This window comes from Rhinatrema bivittatum, chromosome 2 (assembly GCF_901001135.1).
Source record: "Rhinatrema bivittatum chromosome 2, aRhiBiv1.1, whole genome shotgun sequence".
Classification (NCBI taxonomy): Eukaryota; Metazoa; Chordata; class Amphibia; order Gymnophiona; family Rhinatrematidae; genus Rhinatrema; species Rhinatrema bivittatum.
In genome coordinates this window covers 661,941,191-661,963,857 of record NC_042616.1, presented here as the reverse complement: position 1 = coordinate 661,963,857, position 22,667 = coordinate 661,941,191, and the positions used below count along the sequence as shown (strand labels likewise).

Below are 22,667 nucleotides of genomic sequence, written 5' to 3'. Positions count from 1 at the left end.
ATACCTGGCAGATCCACATAGTAGATCTATTTCTTGTTACTCACTCACAGGGATAAGTGGTGGCTTTCCTTAGTCTACCTGGCTAACCTCTTTCAAGCCTCGCTATGCTTACCCATATCCTCTGGCATGTGTGTTGAGAGAAAAAATATTTCATCTAACAAACATTAATTCACAAGATGGCACTGATGCACGAAAGAGACTCTTTTCAAACTATCTGAATTGAAACAAAGTCAATCGGTGCAATTTACCCTTGGATTTTGCAACAGTTGTCACAAATATCTTGACTTTGAAATTTGCATGGATACAAAGTACCCATGGACATTTGCACCTGCTTTTCGTGTGGGTACTTTTTTTTTTTTTATAGAAAAGAAAGCATATTGCATTTCAAGTCTATCCATTCACATTATTTTCTTCCCCCTGAACTAAACACCCCCTCCCCCGAGGAATGCCTCTTCTAAATGTGACTAAGAGTGTGCATGTGATACTTTGTTGTATTAAGGGAGGGCACTTCTCATTCAGCGTCAGACAGTTTACACATGCACATTGCTATGTTCGGATGTAAATGGCTTTGAAACTGTCCTTGAAAACAGAACACGGTCCATTTCTCAAAAATATCTCTATACTAGATCATTCTTCATATAAATTCATCATCAGTGTAGTAGAACAGATCCACCGTGTTCGTTTAAGATTTTACAATTAAGAGTTTAAAATGAAAAGGTGGAAAGGGGGAGAAAACAGCATAAACTGAAACATCTTTTAAATTACTCATCTCTACAGTATGAAAATGCTTGGGGATGTTACATTAGAAAGAGAAGATCTCAGCAGATATGGATCACTTGGTCCATCCATGCTATTTGTGCCGGCCTATTTTACTTGATATATGGTGTTATATCTCCCTCTCACCCTCCATCGCTAAGGTCTTTTTTGTCTGTACCGTGTGTGTTTCAATTTTACTATAGTTTTGGCTCCTATCATTTCCAGTGGAAGTTGTTGCCAGGTGTCCACGATCCTCTCAGTGGAAAGTGTTGTCATACATTCCTTTCAAATATACAGAATCCTGTCTCCAACAGTGGCTAATTCAGATCACAAATACCCAGCAGATCCACATAGTAGATCTATTTCTTGTTACTCACTCACAGGGATAAATGGTGGCTTTCCTTAGTCTACCTGGCTTCATGTCTCAGCCCCTTCACCTTCAATTCTCATTCTAGAGAAAATGCTACCTTCCGGTACTATACTGAAGCCTGCTAAATATTTAAATCTCGCCCCTTTGTTTTTCTTCCAAGAAGTACATCTTTAGTTCCTATTGGCCGGATTTTAAGATTTAGGCGTGGGCGTAGATATGTGCGTGCAACCCAGCGCGCACAAATCTACGCCCAATTTTATAACATGCGCGTGCAGCCATGTGCATGTTATAAAATCAGGGGTCGGCGCGCACAGCCTTCCTCCATTCCCTCCGAGGCCTCTCCGAAATCAGAGCGGCCTCAGAGGGAACTTTCCTTCCACCCCCACCTTCCCCTCCCTTCCCCTACCTAACCCACCCCCCAGCCCTACCTAACACCCCCCCCCCCCTTACCTTTAACTTAGAAGTTGCGCCTGCCTCCGGGCAGGCATAGGTTGCGCGTGCCGGCCCCATCCCCACCCCGCCCCCAGCTCTGGCCCCATCCCCACTCCACCCCCGGATCGCCCCGCCCATGCCCCGACCCCTTTTTCAAGCCCCGGGACATCCGCGCGTCCCAGGGCTTGTGCACGTCGCCAGGCCTATGCAAAATAGGCTCAGCACGCGCAGGAGGGGGTTTTAAAGGATTACACGCGTAACCCTTTTAAAATCCGCCCCTTTATGTATAGCATATGATATAAATCACACAAAAATACCCACAAACACACAGTGTACTTATATGATATAAGCCATGCACCATTTTGATAGCTTTATCGATCTTATTGTAGATGTGCTTTCCAGAACTGAACATAGTGGGTTCTCGTCAGAAATGTGTATAGAGGCATGATAGCTGATTAATTTTAGCCAGTTATCTTTAGGGTAATTTTCAGCTGAATCTAACTGATTAGGTTATCATAGAAACATAGAAACATAGAAATGATGACAGAAGAAGACCAAACGGCCCATCCAGTCTGCCCAGCAAGCTATGTACTTTTTTTTTTTCCCCCACATACTTGTTACTCTTGGCTTTTAGTACCTTTTAGTTCTATTTCCCTTCCACCCTACCATTAATGCAGAGAGCATTGCTTGAACTGCATCCAAGTGAATATCTAGCTTAATTAGGGGTAGTAACCGTCAAATAAGCAAGCTACACCCATGCCTCCTTCCACCCAGACTATGCAATTCGGACCTTGTTGGTAGTTGTCCATATACAGATCCTCTTTTCTACATTCCCCCTGCCGTTGTATCAGAGAGCTATGCATTGAAAGAGAAGTGTTAGACTTTCTCCCCTGCCGTTGAAGCAGAGTGCTATGCTGGATATGCATTGAAATCCAAGTATCGGCTTATTTGGTTTTGGGGAAGTAACCGCCATAACAAGCAAGCTACATCTCGCTTTTTTGTGAATGCAAAACCTTTTTTTCTTTTTTTTCTTCCACATTTCCTCTTGCTGTTGAAGCCCAGAGCAACGCTGGAGTCTAACCAACCGTGTGCTTGTACATCGAACAAGGGCATTATCTCCAGGTAGTAGCCCTCATTCTCACGAGCCACATTAACAATCAACAAATATTGAACAAGCCTAATAATTGGCAATACCTATAGCCTATGTCCTAACCGGTAAATTTACATACTCTTACCCACCCCTCTGTTTTTTTGGGGGTTTTTTGGAGACGGCAGCCCTCCATACTTCCGCTCCGTGAAGGTGGTATACCATTAGCATCCCGCTCCGTGAATGCCATGCCAGCCTTCCGCTCCGTGAAGGTGGAACACCGACCACTGGCATCCTGCTCTGTGAATGCCTCTGTGGCTACTGCCGCTCCATGCAGTGTTCTGCCGCCTCCTCCCACCCCTGGCCTTGCGGGCCTGGTTATTGCTTATGCCAGGCCTTCATTGGGCCACCCCCCATGCTTAGCATATATATATCTAATGACTCCTCAAAACACTCAGCCCTTAACCATGCCTTTTGTATATAGCATTTAATTTGTATATTGTTTAACCATCTCTATTCTTCCTCTCTCTTCCTCCTTTCTCCAAGTCCTGCTACCCTTGTTAAATGTAACTGTACCTTCGGTCACCACAGTTCTAGTTTGATGTATATACTGCACTCCCGTTTTATGTAAACCAGCAAGATATGTTTTCATGATTGCCGGTATATAAAAACCTTAAATAAATAAATAAATAAATAAATAAATAAATATCCATCCCCACGCTTTCCCCCTATGCAAAGTCCTTGGTGCTCCGCTCCTCCCCTTCCCCCGACACCAAAACTTCCCTCCTATGCATCGGCAAATCTCCTTATGCACCAGTGAGGACTCTGTGTCTGCTACTTTTCGTGGCTGTGACAACTCCCCCCCCCCCCCACACACACACACAGACAAGTCCTATAATTTGGGCTTCAAGGGCTGCTGCTTCTCCCTTTTGCTGCAACAGGTCTAAGGCGATCTCTAGCTCAGCCTTTCTGCTCACTTCGGCAGCGGCTATAGCAGCAACGGCTTACTGTTGTTCTTCTATTCTGAGCCCTTCTATCTTGAGGGCTACTGCTTGTTCGGCATAGTGTATGCGAGCCACCCCCTCTTCATTCACGTCCTCTAGACTTGATGGATCCACAGTGTTTATCCCACGCCCCTTTGAAGTCCTTCACAGGACTTCAAAGGGGCGTGGGATAAACACTGTGGTCTTCACCACTTCCTCTGGAAGGGCATTCCAGGCATCCACGACTCTTTCCGTGAAGAAATACTTCCTGACATTGGTTCTTAGTCTTCCTCCCTGGAGCCTCAGCTCGTGACCTCTGGTTCTGCTGTTATTTTTCCGACGGAAAAGGTTTGTCATTGTCTTTGGATCGTTAAAACCTTTCAAGTATCTGAAAGTCTGAATCATATCACCCCTGCTCCTCCTTTCTTCCAGGGTGTACATATTTAGATTCTTCAATCTCTCCTTGTATGTCATTTGATGAAGACCCTCCACCTTTCTGGTCGCCCTTCTCTGTACCGCTTCCATCTTGTCTCTTTCTCTTTGTAGACACGGTCTCCAGAACTGAACACAGTACTCCAGGTGAGGCCTCACCAAGGACCTGTACAAGAGGATAATCACTTCCCTTTTCTTACTCGATATTCCTCTCTCTATGCAGCCCAGCATTCTTCTGGCTTTAGCTATCGCCTTGTCACATTGTTTCGCCGACTTCAGATCATTAGACACTATCACCCCAAGGTCTCTCTCCTGCTCCATGCACATCAGCCTCCCAACCCCCCCCCCCCCCCCCCCCCATCGAATACAGTTCATTTGGATTTCCACTCCCCATATGCATGACTTTGCACTTCTTGGCATTGAATCTCAGCTGCCATATCTTCGACCACTCTTCCAGCTTCCTTAAATCCCGTCGCATTCTCTCCACTCCTTCCGTCGTGTCCACTCTGTTGTAGATCTTAGTGTCATCCGCAAAAAGACAAATCTTACCTTCTATCCCGTCTGCAATGTGGCTCACAAAGATATTGAACAGGACCGGTCCCAACACTGATCCTTGCGGTACACCGCTTAAAACTGCTCTCCTTTCAGAGAGAGTTCCATTTACCATCACACATTGTCTTCTGTCCATCAACCAGTTCGAAAATTCAACTAAATTTTCTTTCACAACATGATTTAACAAACGCTGATTCAAAAAGAATCATCCACTATGGGATCAAGAAAAGCTGATTAAAGTTAAATGTGTAAGTTGTCTCCAGCATTCGTATCCGAGTTATAGCCAGAACTGATTTTTTTAGTGTGGCTGTCAAAGGTTAACAAGCATGTGCAGTTGCGCATTGTGCCCAGCCCTTACCCCATCCCTTTCCCATCATATGTGCATTTTCATGGCAGTGGCTACAAATTTTCTGGCAACACTTGGTATCTCCTGTCTCTTCACTCTCTTCCTGTTCTTTTTCTGCTGCTTCTCACGTTCCCTCTGTGGTTAAGGCAGCTACTTTATTCAAGGACTAATCTCTCAGGCTTCTGAAGAGCAATTCCACCCAGTCCAGGCATTCCTAAACTTTTAAGTGCCTGAGAGGAGGGGGGGGGGGGGGTTTAGAGAATTACCTGCCAAAAGTAAACAGGTGAAGTACCTCCTTCAAGTTTGCCCCCTAATAGGTGAGAGAATCATGAACTGGAAATGATTCCAATGCCTCCAGGATCTTTAATTCCTGCACCTTTAAGGTGCTGACTCAAATGGGCCATGACCCTGCTGCTAGGGATGGGAGCCTGAGCCAGAAATGAGGGGTCACAGGGTCCACCATTAGCTATGTCACTGACTCCTATTAATTAAACAAAATGATTGCAGTCTTTGGATCTTCTGCATCAATCTTACTCTATGGTATTTAACTGTACCTTTATTGCATCAATCTCCAATCTTACCATCTAACATATATATCACTGATATGAAGGTATCTGTGAACCTCTATTATTCTAGCTCAATCGTATGTGGTGTTTTTATCTTGGAAAGTTGGCAGGTTGGTATATGATGTTTGCTGCACAAGCATTATAGACTCAGTGTGAAATAACTCTTGACATACCTGCTTTCGCATTACATCCGTAGCTTGCATAATGTAACGGGGAGGTAGTCCATGACTCCGAGCAAGAATGATGGCCTGTTCTAGGGTGACGCTTAAAGTGCAACTGCAGTGAAAAAACAAATTTCAAATGAGAGGATATCTGTTGTTTATGAATTACCTGTATTCATGTATCAGATTTTTTTCTCTTTGAAGATTATATATACATATATATAAAGATAGTAAATATACAATTGTCGCAAACACTAATGTTATGTTATGAATTTCTCATACCTCATACTATAATAGAACTACACATTTTATCATTTATTATTTCTATTAAGCACTCAAATTGCCTATCAGAGTTTACTTAGTGTATATAAAAGAGTCCATATGGCAATGAAAAATATTTTTTAAAACATATTTTCTAAATGTCTCCAATGTACTGTTGAGTCTAAGTCTAATGTCCCAGATCACACACACTGTAATTTGTATTCACACTGTTAAATGTGCCATGTGTAGTTTCAATCCTGCACTGTAAATGTACTGAGTTTAGTTTCAGTCCGTATTATCTGCACATCTAATGTCCCATTGTCAACAAAAATTCTCCTCAGCAGTTGGAGACATTTACAAAGTATATTAAAACATTATTTTTTAGTTGCCATATGGACACTTTTATTTAAAATAGATTGTGCTAGGCAATTTGAATGCTTAATATGTGATACAGAAATAATTAATGATTAATAAAAAAAAAAATGTAGTTCTATTAGAATATGAGGTACTGTGTTTGAGAAATTCATAGCATTAGTGTTTGTGACAACTGAATATTTACTAGCTATATTATTGAACACTTTAATCATTTTGCTTGAATGGCCATTTTTTTGTTTTGACTAAATCTGCACACACACACACACATATATATATATATATATGTAAATATACGCCCACGTTTATACATGCCTTACATTTGAATCTAAATTCAAAGAAAAAAATGAGAGAAAAAACAGCAGAATATATTAGCATTTTAATACAAATATTTACTGAAAATCAAGGAAAACATATCACACTGAGGCCTTAAATGATGTCAAGTTTAAGAAGCCCCATAGCAATCTATTTACATTCAATGTGATATATTTTCCTTGATTTTCAGGAAATATTTGTATTATTAAAATACTTAGGGATTCTGCTGTTTTCTGGGGGCAATTTTCGGGTGATAGGCACCAAAATATCTGCTGTTGAAAATTCCCCCATCCCTGCCAACTGGTTAAATAATATAGCCACCTAGTTTCATTGGGTGCTGTAATGAAACAAGTGCTTCACACATTTAGAAGCATCCTGAAGAGATGGAAAAGTAAGATTGCCAGGAAGGCAGATGGAGCTCTAGTGGGCACTCTGGAGAGAATGCTGTCATAAGGGGGAAAAGTAAAAAGGTGTTGACTAAAGGATTCTAAAGATAAGAAGCAGGGGATTGCAGGGAAATGTAGTTTAGAGGCCTAGCCCAGTGTTTCCTACCCTTTTAAAGCCCAAGGCATGTTTACTTTAAAAAAAAAAAGTTGTGTGGTACACCAGGCTCCATGGAGCAAGCAGTGCAGACATGGAGAGGACTCATATAGTCAAAAGAAGAGCTAGGGAAGTACTGAAAGTCCCATTAGTCTCTCTTCCAAATTTTAAAACAAATAGAGAGAGGGGGAGGAGACATACACGCGCTTACTTTCAGGAAGATAATGTAATGTAATATTTAATATATTACAATTCCTTGTAACATCAAAGTGGTGTACAGTGAAGAACCAGTCAAAGCAAATAATCAATACAATATGCCATAAACATGTAAAGCAGGAATAAATAGAATATCACAAAAATAAAATCAAATACTTTGCACCTGTTTCAAAACAAGTGTATAAGAATGCAGATATAAATTACCAGCTTTGCCCCTTCAGTCTGAATTTTTAAAGGAAAACTATGTTGGAAGTTTCCCTTGAAAATTAGCTTGCAGTTTTAAAATTGTCTCAAAAGTGGTAACAGCTGACAGCTTAGAGAAATATTACCCCTGTTAATGGCATATAAAAAATAAAACCAGGTACTGAGGGGTTCACATCCTTGCATTGGCCTGTGGGTTAGAAAGAAATGGTCAAATGGGGTAACTACTGACTCTTCTTTGTTTGGTTGTGGTCAAATGGGGTAGCTGACCAGGCTTCAATGGTTTCTTTCACTGATCCTCCTTCCTGGACAGGAAAACTCTTTTTTACCTCTGTGGATTGAGCAACTTCCCCCTACTGAATATGGTTGCCTGTTCAGACTTACCACAATTTACAGGCATCTTCCACCTCCAGCAAACCCAAACCCTGGGAAAAGGATTCAACTCCACACTTTGAAACGGTTGTTCCAATAATGCCAATTTTATTAAATACAAAACAAGGATATCCAAATAGTTTCACAGGCTTCCATAGTAAAGAACTACAGACAACTAGAGCAAAATAAAATACTTTAGCAGCACACAATTTCCTCAGCATAGGGAATTTATTTCTGATAAAAATTCAGCACAGCTCAGCTGAGAAAACCAGTCACTTATTCAATTCTAAGGCTGAGATACAAGATGAGACTTTCAAAGTAGGCACTTGTCATTGATGTCCCCATAACCCCTCCTAGGGGTTCTTGCAAAAGAAAGCAGGCCTTAAACCTAGGAATAGGATATAAGATTTACTCCTTTCATGGAAAAAATGTATCTAACTAGGTTTTTGTACCAGTAAGCAAAAACACACAGCAAGCAGGCAAAAGGAAAAAGAAAAGGAAGCCCACACTCACTGCAAGCCTCACTCTTTATACCAGTAAATGTCACCCTATGATATCACCAAGGCTTAATGATACGTATTTCATATTATACCATCTGCCACTATAACCAATACAGCCCATTACCTTCTAGGGATAGAGGTTAAGGGGTGAAAATATTAGTGTCATATGGACCAGGACTCAGACCTGGGTCACAGTAATAAAACAGTATCTAAACAAATTGAGTTGATGGTCAAGAATAATCTATTTATTTATTTGAAAGCATTTATGTACCGTTTTTTAAAAATAAATGTTTTATCAAAACGGTTTACAAAAATATAAAATAAACGAAATTAAAATATAACTTAAAAGAATAAAATACATAAACTGGTATATAACTTGTAAGTAACAAATTAACAAGGGGGGGGGCAAGGAAAAGGACTGGTAGTTATCTAGGGAAGGATATTCTCAGGAGATAGGGAAGGGAGTGATTGTAACTATAATTGAAAAAAAATAGACGGGGAGAGGAAATACTATAGAGGGGTAGGGGAGGGGGACTGGTTTTGAGTAGTGGAAGATGAGTGGATTGGTGAGATGTTAAATGCTTGTTGAAATAAGTATGTTTTTAGAGATTTTTTGAAATGTTGTGGATTTGATAGTAGACGAAGAGGATTCGGTAGAGAGTTCCAGAGGGAGGGTCCTGCTACAGAGAAAGCCCTCCTTCTGGTGATGTCTAGTCTTGCCTGTCGGGGTGAAGGAATGTCTAATAGATTTTGTGTTAATGATCTTAGGTGCCGAGTGGGTTTCTAAATGCGAAGTAAAGAGCAGAGCCATGTGGTTCTATCATTTCTAAGGCAGTGTTACCATAGGCTCTTGAGTTTAATTCAGGGACATATACTCTTCTTTATAGATAGAAACAAAGAAACATAGAAATGACGTCAGAAAAGAACAAAATGGTCCATCCAGTCTGCCCAGTAAGCTTATGGTAATATATGCTGCGCCTTATAGGTTACCCCATGATTATCAAATTCTCACACCAAAAAAGTTAGGGCCCTCGTTGGTGACTGTATGAATCCAATTCCCCTTTTTCCCCTGTTGTTGAAGAAGAGAGTAATGATGGAGTTGCATCAACAGTATCAAGGCTTATTAGTTAAAGGACAATAACTGCCCCACCAGCTGTTATGCCCGTCAGTCGCAGATGGCTGCAACAGCATGTACTTACTTCCTGCACTGCTCTCCTGCCCTCCCCGGGGCTGCTCGCGGCTCAGGCCAGCTTTCACTGCCGCGTTCCCCGGGACTCCTCATGGTGGCCTGGATGCCGCCACCATCTTCCTGGACTTCAGGCCTTCCTAGGCACATGCGCCACCGAGCCCTCTTTTGAAGCCTCCTCGGCAGGAACCTCGGGGGCGTCTCCGGTTGATGACATCATCAGACCAGTGTATTTAAACTCCACCTTCGCCGTCATCTGGCTGACTTGGCAACAAGTTCTGTTCGTCTTCAATGACTGCCTACGTGTTCCTGAGACTATGCTTCTTGCCTTGGACTTGGACCCTGTCTGGTACCTGCTCGTCAAGGGCCAGTGCATGCATTGGGGATCGCTCTCCTTGCCTACCCTACTCCTCAGGCTGGCTCTGCATCTCCTGGGTTCTAACCTGCAAGACCTCCTGTTCCGCGGGACTACCTCTGGGACACCTCAGCTATCTGTGAGTCCTACAGTGGGACTTCTCCGTTCCTCGGGGTTATGCCCGCAGCCTGAACAAGACTGGCCATGTCTCCCACTCCTCGGGACCACGCTTACGTATTACAGTGACTGCCAGAGCTTCCCTGCTCCTTGGGGTAGCACTCTCCGGCTTTCCTGGGGACTTGAGTGCCTCCCCGCTCCTCGGGGTTCCTACGTACTATATTGAGACTGCCTACACTTCCCCGGTCCTTGGGGCGGTGCTACGTCATCACTAGAGGCCCAGCTCGGGCTTCTCTGTCCTGTGGGCTGGCGTACGGCATTACAGCATCATCCTACGCTGTGCAGCTCCTCCCTTCGGGCTTGCCCTCCAGAGTACCTCCTGATTGGCCAAGCCTCACACCCCCCACTCTGCGGTCTGTCTGGCATTCCTTCCCTCGGGGTCTCTGCCCAGTCTACTCTCCATGGGGGTCCTCTCCTGGTGCCGCGGAACCTCTCCATTGCCTCACCCAGAACTCTTCGCTGTCTCTGACCTCACCTCCCGGCGGTGCAGACCTATGGGGGTGCTTCCCACAGGTAGTAACAACTTGCACCTCAGGCCAAGGGTCAATATACCACAAATCATAACACCAGCAAGTTATTCCATGCACTCTTTTCTTTATTTTGATCCTTTAGCCTTTAGGGATCCACAACATTTATTCCATGCCCTTTTGACTTCTTTTACTGTTTGGTTTTTACCACCTCCTCCGGAAGGGCATTTCAGGCAACCACCACCCTCTCCATGAAGAAATATTTTCTGAAGTTGGTTTTGAGATGTCCTCTCTGGAGTTTCATTTCATGACCCCTAGTTCTGCTGATTTCTTTCCAACAGAAAAGGTTTGATATTTGTACATCATTAAAACCTTTCAGGTATCTGAAAATCTGTATCATATCACCCCTGTGCCTCCTCTCTTCCAGGGTATATATATTCATATTTTTCAGTCTCTGACCCCACACCATTTTGGTAGCCCTTCTCTGGACCACCTCCATCCTATCTCTATCTCTTTTGAGATAAGGGCTTCAGAACTGAATATAATACTCCAGGTGAGGTCTCATCAAGAACCTATACAAGGGCATCACCACATCCATTTTCTTACTGGTTATTCCTTTATTTATGCAGTCCAGCATTCTTCTAAATTTAGCTATCACTTGTCACATGCTTCGCTATCTTCAGATCACCAGAGACTATCACCCTAAGATCCTGCTCTTGGTCCATACACATCAGCCTCCCCCCCCTCCCCCTCACATACAGCTGTTTTGGATTACTGCATCCCAGATGCATGACTCTGCACTTTTTGGCATTGAATCCCAGATGCCAAATCTTCGACCACTCGTCAAGCTTTTGTAAATCACTTTTCATTCTCTCTACTCCATCAAGTAGATGACGTTGAGGGCTCTTCCTTGATCCAATTCTTTAGTCACTCAATCAAAAAATCAATCAGACTTGTCTGACAGGACCTTCCTCTGGTGAATCCATGCTGCCTTGGGTCCAGCAACTTACTGGATTGTAGATAGTTCAGTAACCTTTCTTTTAGCAATGTCTCCATTAATTTTCCCACCACCGAGGTGAGGCTAACTGGTCTGTAGTTTCCAGCCTCCTTTCTGTTATCACTCTTATAAAGTGGGACCACAACCATTCATGGCACCACTCCCATTTCCAGAGGGCATTCACTATCTCTCTACTTTTCATAGATTCTGCAGAAGGAATACTCCAGTCTACATCTGGCAGATTAAAATCTCCAACAAACAACACTTCTCCCTTCTTTCCCATCTTTTTGATGTATTTGATCAGATTTCTGTCCAGCTCTTCTGTCTAAATAAGAAGCCTATAGACCACACCGATGTAAATGGAAGCACCATCTTTTTTAAAGACAGCCTATAATGCTTCTTAGAACATAAGAACATGTTCATTCCTCTTTATCATTTTGGTCGCCCTTCTCTGTGCCATCGTCAACTATATCTTTTTTGAGATGCGGCAACCAGAATTGTACACAGTATTCAAGGTGCGGTCTCACCATGGAGCGATACAGAGGCATTTTGACATTTTCCGTTTTATTAACCATTTCCTTCCTAATAATTCCTAACATTCTGTTTGCTTTTTTGACTGCCACAGCACTCTGAGCTGACGATTTCAATGTATTATCCACCATGATGCCTAGATCTCTTTCCTGGGTGGTAGCTCCTAATATGGAACCTAACATTGTGTAACTATAGCATAGGTTGTTTTTCCCTGTATCCATCACCTTGTACTTATCCACATTAAATTTCATCTGGCATTTGGATGCCCAATTTTCCAGTCTCACAAGGTCCTCCTGCAATTTATCACAATCCACTTGTGATTTAATTACTCTGAATAAATTTGTATCATCTGCAAATTTGATTACATCACTCATCAATTACTTTCACCTTTATCTACATGTTTATTAACCCCTTCAAAAAAGTGAAGCAGATTTGTGAGGCAAGACTTACCTTGGGAAAAACCATACTGACTTTGTTCCATTAAACCATATCTATCTATATGTTTTGTGATTTTATTTATTTATTTATTTATTTTGCGGTTTTTATATACCGAAGTATAGCGGGATGCCTTCACTCCGATTTACAGGATAACAACTTAATACATATTGGGAACACTGGAACGAAATTAATAAACAGTGAACAAGATAACAACTTGATACAGTTTGGTAACACTGGATCGAAATTATACATAGTGAATGGAGAAATGTACGGATTGAAAAGGGGAGCAGCGATTACAAGCGATTACAAACTTAAAAGGTTAAGAGGGGGAGCGGTGGTTACAAACTGAAAAAGGGTGCTTTACATCCTATAAAGTCGGGGGACAGTGGGCAGAGCTCAAAGAGGGGTGGCGTAGAACGGGGAGGAAAGTGTCAGGGATGAGGAGGGGGTAGTAGAGGGGAGGGGGGATCTGGTAGGGGCAGGGGGAGGAGGCAAACGGGGGAGGACATTCGGGGGGAGTTGGTGAGATGTGCTAAGTGGTGGAGATAGGTGACTGCTTAACCGACTCCGTCACGGAAGGTTAGATTGAAATACCAGGTTTTGAGTTCCTTTTTAAAAGATTTAATGTCACTGAGAGAGCTTAGGTATTGGGGTAGGGAGTTCCATAATTTGGGTCCTGCAATAGAGAAAGCTCTGTTCCTCATGGCGGTCAGTTTGGCAATACAGGGGGAAGGTATGTCAAGGTTCAGTTTGCAAGCAGATCTCGTAGGGCATTGTGTTTTGTGAAGGTGGATCATGTCGTTGAGGGCGGGGTCGGATTGTTTGAAAATTGTGTTGTGGACGATTGTTAGGGTTTTGAATTCGATTCTTTGTGCTATGGGTAGCCAGTGGAGACTTTTCAGGACGGGGGTGATATGATCAGATTTCTTCTTGCCAGTGAGGATTCTAGCGGCAGCGTTTTGCAACATTTGGAGTGGCTTTATGGTGGATTTTGGGAGGCCGATTATGAGAGAGTTGCAGTAGTTGAGGCTGTTGAAGATCAAGGACTGCAGCACTGTACGGAATTCTTGGTGGTGGATCAGAGGTTTTAGATGTTTCAGGATGTGAAGTTTCATAAAGCCTTCTTTCGTTTTCGCGGTAATGTTCTTTTTTAAGTTGAGTTCATTGTCAATCCAGATACCGAGGTCTTTTGTTGGGTTTTTTTTTATCTTTAGAACACTGTCCACTATTTTTTCTGGCACTGAATTCAGGCTAACTGGTCTGTAGTTTCCTGGATCATCCCTGGAGCCCTTTTTAAATATTGGGGTTACATTAACCACCCTCCAGTCTTCAGGTACAATGGATGATTTTAATGATAAGTTACAAATTTCTACTAACAGATCTGTAATTTCATTTTTGAGTTTCTTCAGAACCCTGGGGTGTACACCATCCGGTCTAGGTGATTTACTACTTTTCAGTTTGTCAATCAGGTCTACCACATCTTCTAGGTATACCGTGATTTGGTTCAGTCCATCTGAATCATTACCCATGAAAACCTTTTCCAAAACGGGCATCTCCACAATATCCTCTTCAGTAAACACAGAAGCAAAGAAATTGTTTAATCTTTCCGCAATGGCCTTATTTTCTCTAAGTGTCCCTTTAACCCCTTGCAAACTGTGTAATCATCCAGAGGAACTCGGCAAAATATAATGCCAACATTTTTTATTATACATGGTAATTTTAATACATCATTATTTACATGCTTTTAATACAAGTCCCGCTATGTAACCCACAATCCTCCTTACATTAAAAATTATCTCAATCATACTCTACCCTCCATTCACAGCATTCATAGTACTCACATCACATAAAACCATAAAATTCAGTGTACTTGTAAACTGAATGCTAGTACATGTCACATATAACAGTGTATGTTAACAGGTATTGTTAAACATGAAACTTTACATTTTTTAAACCTTAAACAATTTTTTTTCAACACTTGGATTTTATATCATATAATTCCAAAAGTGGATCAATTTTTTATATACTCCGACGAGGCGCTCGTTTCGCCCGTACAACAGGGCTTCCTCAGGGAATGATGCTATATCTCCAAGAATTGCATATACAATCAAGATGAAAACGCCTTCACTCAACACTGTGTTATATGTTGGAATCAAACGGAGGGTCACTTCTCCACTGTTAATATGTTATATGTATAGCGCCAATACATAGCACTGGACTCAGCCAATCCAATGTTGTAAATATCTAATATGCATTTGAAGATCGTTATAATGTCTGTATGACACAAACTCCCATGATTTTGGCCACTTCTGATAGTCAAACTTCTATATTTTTTCCTTCAAAGTCACAAATGTATTTCCAGATAATTCGCTTAATGCATACTGACTGATGCCTTTTCCAACATGTAGCCATCCCGCAGCATTCACCAAACAGTTACAGCTCCCTAGCAAGTTTGGCCACTTCTGATAGTCAAACTTCTATATTTTTTCCTTCAAAGTCACAAATGTATTTCCAGATAATTCACTAGGCAGCGTCTTTTGTTTAGCGCAGTTTGCGCAGGAAGTAACATAGGCAAACGTGTCCTATTTCATGGTGGGTCACCAATAAAAGGTTTGCAATTTAGACAATGTCCTTCATTGCCCAGGGTGTCCTGAGAGTTTGGAGTTGTGGGCCCAAGCCAATAGCTTTTTCCTGAGGTTCTTGGGTACAATCATCTTTCCTACAGGCACCGAATGGGTAGTTGCCAATATGACCTATTCGGGGTCAATGATGTGTTGCGGCTCTTTGGGTACGTATTTCAGAGAGGAAGGAGCGTGAAAGAGCATCAGCTCTTATATTCTTGTCTCCTGGACAATACTTGAGCACGAAATTGAATCTGTTTAAAAACAGCGACCATCTTGCTTATCTATGGTTCAGGCGCTGTGCGTGGTGGAGATACTCCAAGTTCTTATGGTCTGAGAAGACTAGGGATGTGAATCATTTTTGAACGATTAAAATTATCGTCAGATAATTTTAAAATCGACCAAATTCGTTAGAGTGCACAATACAATACAAATGCCCCCGATTTATCGTCAGGGGCATTTGTATTGTATCGTTAAATAGGGCGCGGGAAAACCGGCACACCAAAAAACCCCTAAAACCCACCCCGAACCTTTAAAACAAATCCCCCACCATCCCGAACCCTCCCAATATGTTTTAAATTACCTGGGGTCCAGTGGGGGGGTCCCGACGCGATCTCCAGCTCTCTGGCCACGGCTGCGTTGAGAAATGGTGCCGGTGGCCCTTTGCCCTTATCATGTGACAGGGCAAAGGTAGCACCGGCGCCATTTTGGTTCCTGGCTCCCGACGTCACGCGTGCAGGAGATCGCTCCCGGAACCCCGCTGGACCCCCAGGGTCTTTTGGCCAGCTTGGGGGGGCCTCCTGACCCCCACAAGACTTGCCAAAAGTCCAGCGGGGGTCCGGGAGCGACCTCCTGCACGCGGGCCGTATTGCCAATCTTCAAAATGGCGCCGGCCATACGGGCGACCGTCGATCAGATTTCCCTCCCCCCCCCAGCCAAAATCGATCGTTAAGACGATCGATCACACGATTCACACCCCTAGTGAAGACCGTTACTTGATGTTGCGCTCCCTCAAGTCAAGGGCACCATTCTTAGAATGCCATCTATATAGTCAGATGTTCCTTGTCTCCAACTCCGTAATTTCTCTTGGCAGGAGAAAAGTGACGTGAGAAAAATGAACAAGGATGTGGGACCTTAGAATCACCAGCCTGGCTTAGTACTGCCCCTACACCAAGGTCTGAGGCATTGACCTCCATGATGAAAGGTTTTGAGGGGTCTGGATGTCGAAGGCATGGTTTAGTTGAAAAGGCATCCTTCAGCTTTTGGAATGCAGTAATCGCTTCGGGAGACCAATTAGCCACGTTGGCACCTTTCCTGGTCATAGTGGTCAGTGGTACTGTGAGTGATGAGTAATTCTTGCTGAAGGTCCTATAATAGTTGGTGAAACCTAATAAGCATCTGAGAGCCTTTAATCTGATGGGTTGTGCCCATTTCTTAATACTCTCTAGTTTCTATGGGTCCATTTGGAAAACTTCTTTGGAGACAATGTAGCCTAGGAAAGGCACTGATTCCTTATGAAATTCACATTTGGATAGCTTGGCGTAGAGATGGGTCTCACGAAGCCTCTGTAGTACCCTCTTGACATCTGCTTGGTGAGTGGTGATGTCTTGTGAGAAGATTAAGATGTCATCTAAGTAGATAACAACACATTTATAGAGGAGGTCTCAGAAGATGTCATTCATTAAATTTTGAAAGACGGCCGGAGCATTACATAGGCCGAATGGCATCACTAAGTACTCGAAGTGGCCGTCTTGAGTGTTGAAGGCCGTCTTCCATTCATCGCCAGCTTTAATGCGAAGTAGGTTGTATGCTCCCTTCAGATCCAGTTTTGAAAAGATCTGGGCTCCTTGTAGTCTATCAAAAAGTTCTGAAATCAGAGGCAGGGGATAATGGTCTTTAATAGTTATTTCGTTAAGGCCTCTGTAATCTATGCAAGGACGCAATGTGCCGTCCTTTTTGCCCACAAAGAAGAAGCCTGCACCTGCAGGAGAGTTGGACGGTCTAATGAAGCCCTTGTTGAGATTTTCCTGAATGTATTCAGACATGGCCTTGTTCTCAGCCACAGATAGCAAGTGTTGCTTACCTGTAACAGGTGTTCTCACAGGACAACAGGATGTTAGTCCTCACATATGGGTGACATCATCAGGATGGAACCCAATCATGGAAAACTTCTATCAAAGTTTCCAGAACTTTGACTGGTCCCTACTGGGCATGCCCAGCATGGCACTAACCCTGCAGCCAGCAGGGGTCCCCCTTCAGTCTTATTTGATAGCTACAGGCAGTGCCGAAAAATAAAACAACAAAACGTTGCGAACCCAACACGGCGGGGTGGCGGGCGGGTTTCGTGAGAACTAACATCCTGCTGTCCTGTGAGAACACCTGTTACAGGTAAGCAACACTTGCTTTCTCACAGGACAAGCAGGATGGTAGTCCTCACATATGGGTGAGTACCGAGCTGAGGATGTCCGAACATGCACCAAATATACCCAACGGTGTGCAACAGGCACAACTGGGGTGGAATTTGGTAGAGGGCATCCTGAACCCCACCGGGCAGGGAGAAGGGTGTTGGTACTTCACGTTGGAAATAGGTTACGCAGGACAGACTGGCCGAAGATGGAATCTTGTATTCCAGCTTTGTCCAAGCAATAGTGGGCTGCGAAGGTATGGAGAGAGCTCCAGGTGGCAGCCCTGCAAATGTCAGGAAGCGGCACCGATCTTAGGTGTGCTACTGAAGTCGCCATGGCCCTCACAGAGTGTGCTTTAACACGGTCTTGAAAAGGAATGCCTTCTTGCTGGTAGCAAAAAGATATGCAGTTCGCCAACCAGGAGGAGAGAGTCTGCTTACCCACAGGTTGCCCTAATTTGTTGGGATGGAAAGAGATGAATAACTGAGTGTTCTTCCTGTGGGCAAGTGTATGGTCTAGATAGAAAGCTAGAGCCCGTTTACAGTCAAGGGTATGCAGAGCCTGTTCCCCTGGATTGGAATGGGGCCTGGGAAAAAAGGTAGGTAGTATGATGGATTGATTAATGTGAAACTCCGAAACTACCTTGGGTAAAAACTTAGGGTGAGTGCGGAGTACCGCCCGGTCCTGCAGGAGTTTAGTGTAAGGCAGATAGGTAACTAGGGCCTGTAACTCACTAACTCTGCGAGCTGAAGTGATAGTTAAAAGGAAAATCACTTTCCATGTGAGATATTTTAGGTCACAGGAGTGAAGAGGCTCTAATGGAGTTTTCATGAGCCGACTGAGAACCAGATTAAGGTCCCAAGAAGGGGCCAGAGGACGTAAAGGTGGCTTGATATGGAGCAAGCCCTTTAAAAATCGTGTTATGAGGGGTTGTACTGATATAGGGACATCCCCGACACCTTTATGGAAGGCGGCTACCGCACTGAAATGCATTCTGATGGAAGAGGTTTTTAGACCTGACTCTGACAAATGCCAGAGATAGTCCAAAAACCTTGGGATTGGACAGGAAAAGGGATCAAGGGACTGCGAAGTGCACCATGATGTGTACCTTTTCCATTTATAGGAATAAGATTTCCTTGTGGAAGGCTTCCGTGAAGCAATCAGGACACGAGAAACCAAATCTGAAAGGTTAAGTGGTTGAAGGATTAACCTTTCAACATCCATACCGTCAGGGACAAGGCCTGAAGATTGGGATGGTGTAGGCATCCATTGTTTTGAGTGATCAGATGCGGGTCCGTTCCCAAGGGAATGTGCCTGCAGATGGAGAGATCCTGGAGTATGGGAAACCACACTTGGCGTGGCCAGTGAGGTGCTATCAGGATCATGGTTGCTTTGTCCTGACGTAACTTCACAAGAGTCTTTGAAAGAAGAGGAAGTGGAGGGAATGCATAGAGCAGACCTGTTGCCCACGAGAGGGAGAATGCATCTCTGGGCTGAGAGCGGTCGCTCCGAATGAGGGAGCAGTAATTGTCCACTTTGTGGTTCTGAGGGGACGCAAAGAGGTCTGTCTAAGGGAATCCCCATTGGCGAAAGATTGAGGTCGCTACCGAGGGGTTGAGAGACCACTCGTGTGGCTGGAAGACGTGACTCAGTTTGTCTGCCAAGACATTGTGCACTCCCGGCAAGTAGGTGGCCCTGAGGTACATCGAGTGGGAGAGCGTTTCTGCCCAAATCTGCGCAGCTTCCTGACACAGAAGGAAGGAGCCTGTGCCTCCCTGCTTGTTGATGTACCACATGGCCACCTGGGTGTCTGTCTGAATCAGGATGATGTGATTTGATAGGCATTCCTGAAAAGTCCTGAGAGCATATCGCATTGCTCGAGGTTCTAGGAAGTTTATTTAATGTTTGGCTTCCTCTGGAGACCAAGATCCTTGTGTCCGTAGATTGTCCATGTGGGCTCCCCACCCGAGGTTGAAAGTGTCGGTGGTGAGAATGAGTTGAGGATCTGGCACTTGAAAGGGCAGTCCCTGGAGGAGATTGTTCTGATCTTTCCACCAGGCGAGAGACCGACGGAGTGAGTCGGTGATATGGACAATGGTCGACAGAGGCTGTACAGCTTGAATCCATTGTGACCTCAGAGTCCAATGCATGAGTCTCATGGCCAGGCGGGCCATTGGTGTAACATGGACTGAGGACGCCATGTGTCCTAGAAGGACGAGAAATTGGTGAGCCGTTGCTGTATGCTGAGACTGCAACTGGTGAGCGAGGAACACGAGGGTTAGCGCTCGTTGTTGAGGCAGAAAGGCTTTTGCCTGCAAGGTGTCCAAGTCTGCCCCAATGAACGACAAGGTTTGAGATGGGACTAAATAGGATTTTTCGTAATTGACGAGAAATCCTAGAGAAATTAGAGTGTGTAGAGTGAAATCGAGGGACGACTGAGCAGCTTGCTGGGTTGGAGCCCTGATTAACCAGTCATCCAGATAGGGGTAGACGTGCACACCTTCTTTTCTGAGGAAAGCTGCTACAACTACGAGGCATTTGGTGAAGACTCGTGGTGCAGATGCTAGGCCGAAGGGAAGCACTCAGTATTGATAGTGCTTTGGGCATACTAAAAACCAGAGGTACTTGCGATGAGTTGGAGTGATCGCAATGTGTGTGTATGCGTCCTGGAGGTCCAGAGAGCAGAGCCAGTCTCCTCTTTGTAGAAGAGGTAGAAGTGAGCCCAAGGTTACCATCTTGAACTTTTCCCGCTGGAGGTACTTGTTGAGAGCACGTAGGTCCAGAATTGGACAAACTCCCCCAGACTTTTTGGGGATCAAAAAGTACCGGGAATAGAACCCTAGGCCTTGCTGCGAAAGTGGGATGGGTTCTATTGCTCTTAACTGGAGAAGAAGGGAAACCTCCTGCTCCAGAAGGACAGACTGGTTGGATACTCTCCACGCTTGCAGAGGTGGTGAGTCCGGTGGAAGAGCAAGAATGTTTAGGTGGTAACCCTGAGCAATGATTGCTTGCACCCAGTGGTCGGTTGTGATTGATTGCCACATGCTGTGAAAGTGGCACAATCGACCTCCCACTGGTATGCTTGGCAGAGGAATCAGGCTGCTGCTCTCCAAGTGAAAGTCAAAAACCTGAAGCAAGCCCCGGCTGGGGAGCTGCTTGTGGCTTTTGCTTTCGGGCCTGGCAAGGCTGAGGTTTTTGATAAGGTCTCGTAGTTCGGGGCCTTGCTGGTGGAGGACAGTACTTCCTTGGACGGAAGAATGACTTCTTAGAGTCCTTCCTAAAGGGATGTCTTGAGGGGAAGTCAGAAGGTATTGCTGAGAGCTGTTTAAGGGTCTCATGATGGTCCTTTAATTCAGCCACTATTTGCTGGATCTGGTCACCGAACAGATTGTCTCCTACACATGGTAGGTCAGATAGGCTGTCTTGCACTTCTGGGCGAAAGTCAGAAGATTTGAGCCAGGCCCATCGTCTTGCGGAAATGGCAGCTACAGACACTCTGGTAGAGGTGTTGAAGATATCGTAAGCTGTTCTTATCTCATGCTTTCCTGCCTCAAACCCCTTGTTGACAAGGATTTGAAGCTGTTCTTGGAATTGTTCAGGCAGGGTTTCAGAGAAGTCCTGTATCTGTTTGAATATGACCCTATTGTATTGGGTCATATACAGATGGTAAGCAGCAATTCTGGTGATGAACATGGCCCCTTGGAACACTCGTCGACCAATATTGTCTAGGAACTTGTGTTCCTTAACAGGAGGGGTAGATAAGTGAGGCTTCGTCCTTTTTGCTTTCTTTTGAGCCGATTCTACCACAACTGAGTGGTGGTTGAGCTGAGATTTTTGAAAGCCAGGGGCTGACTGTACTAAATAGGTAGTGTCAGCTTTTCTATGGACTGGGGCAATGGATCCAGGGTTTTCCCAGTTCTTTTTGAGGAGGTCAAGAAGAACTTGATGAATGAGAATGGAAGTGATTACTTTAGGGGCATCCAGGAACTGGAGCAACTCCATCATCTGGTGCCTATCATCCTGCTCCGTCTGAAGCTGAAAAGGGACCAACTCAGACATTTCCTTCACAAAATGAATGAAAGAATGGTCCTCTGGAGGAGAACGCTTTCTACTTTCAGTAGGAGAGGGAGGTGAAGGTAAGTCATCGGTGTTTGTGGAAGTATCATCACCCCAGGTGTCATAAGGATCAGCAGACTGACCTGTAGGACGAGAAGGGGGTCGGATACCTGAAGGCCCCGGCTTAGGCTCCGAGAAAGTCGAAGGAATCGCCGGGGGCACTGTGGATGGCCTGGAAGGCATTGGTGCCGGTATCGATGGCATCGATGGTGCCGATGTACGTATCGCCCCCGATGAATGAATCGGCGGCGAGGGATGAATTGGCATCGATTGCTGAGGCAAAACTCCCAAAGGAGGAATGCGGAATGGTGTTTCTCCTCCCGAAGAAGCTAGTTTTGACAATAGATTTAATGATGATTTAAATTTATACAATAAATGAGTAAGGGATCGATGGATATGTGTAGTTGTTATTTAATTATAGTGGTTTACACTTTATGAAATTTTGCCATCTATTTCTGCAATCTCACAGACGGAGCAGTATAAGAGATCACATAGTGATCTATACGATCATCTTTCATTTATTATGATTGATGAACCCAAGAAGATTGATTTAAGGTAATACTTACACTTTTTTACCAATATTGTGGACCTGTTTGGTATCTTTATTTGTGTATGCAACCGTGGTGTCTTTAATTATCCACTAAGTTTGTTTTTATTTTAGGTAACTTTAAAATATGTTAGTTTTCGTACAATTTATATATTCTACATGTTGCCTTGAGTCCTTTATATGTCATGTCACGTTGAGTTTTTTGTTTATTCACTTATTTATTTTTTATTTACTCTCTGTATTTATATTATAAGTGGTTACAATATTTTAGACATTCATGTTAGATAGTCATATATGATATTACTGTTAGTAATGTAAATTTTTATTCTTAAAGTTTTAGCCCCTGAGGCAGCCGTTTTGTGACG

General features: G+C 43.9%; 1 protein-coding gene across 1 annotated transcript in view; it reads right to left on the bottom strand.

The window, feature by feature from the left end:
* PREX2 (phosphatidylinositol-3,4,5-trisphosphate dependent Rac exchange factor 2) overlaps positions 1-22,667 on the bottom strand; it is a 922,406-nt gene that overhangs the window by 33,008 nt on the left and 866,731 nt on the right. The window contains exon 38 of the mRNA XM_029591436.1: positions 5,698-5,800. Within this exon, the coding sequence (XP_029447296.1) occupies positions 5,698-5,800 (103 nt within the window). The remainder of the gene's footprint in view (positions 1-5,697; positions 5,801-22,667) is intronic.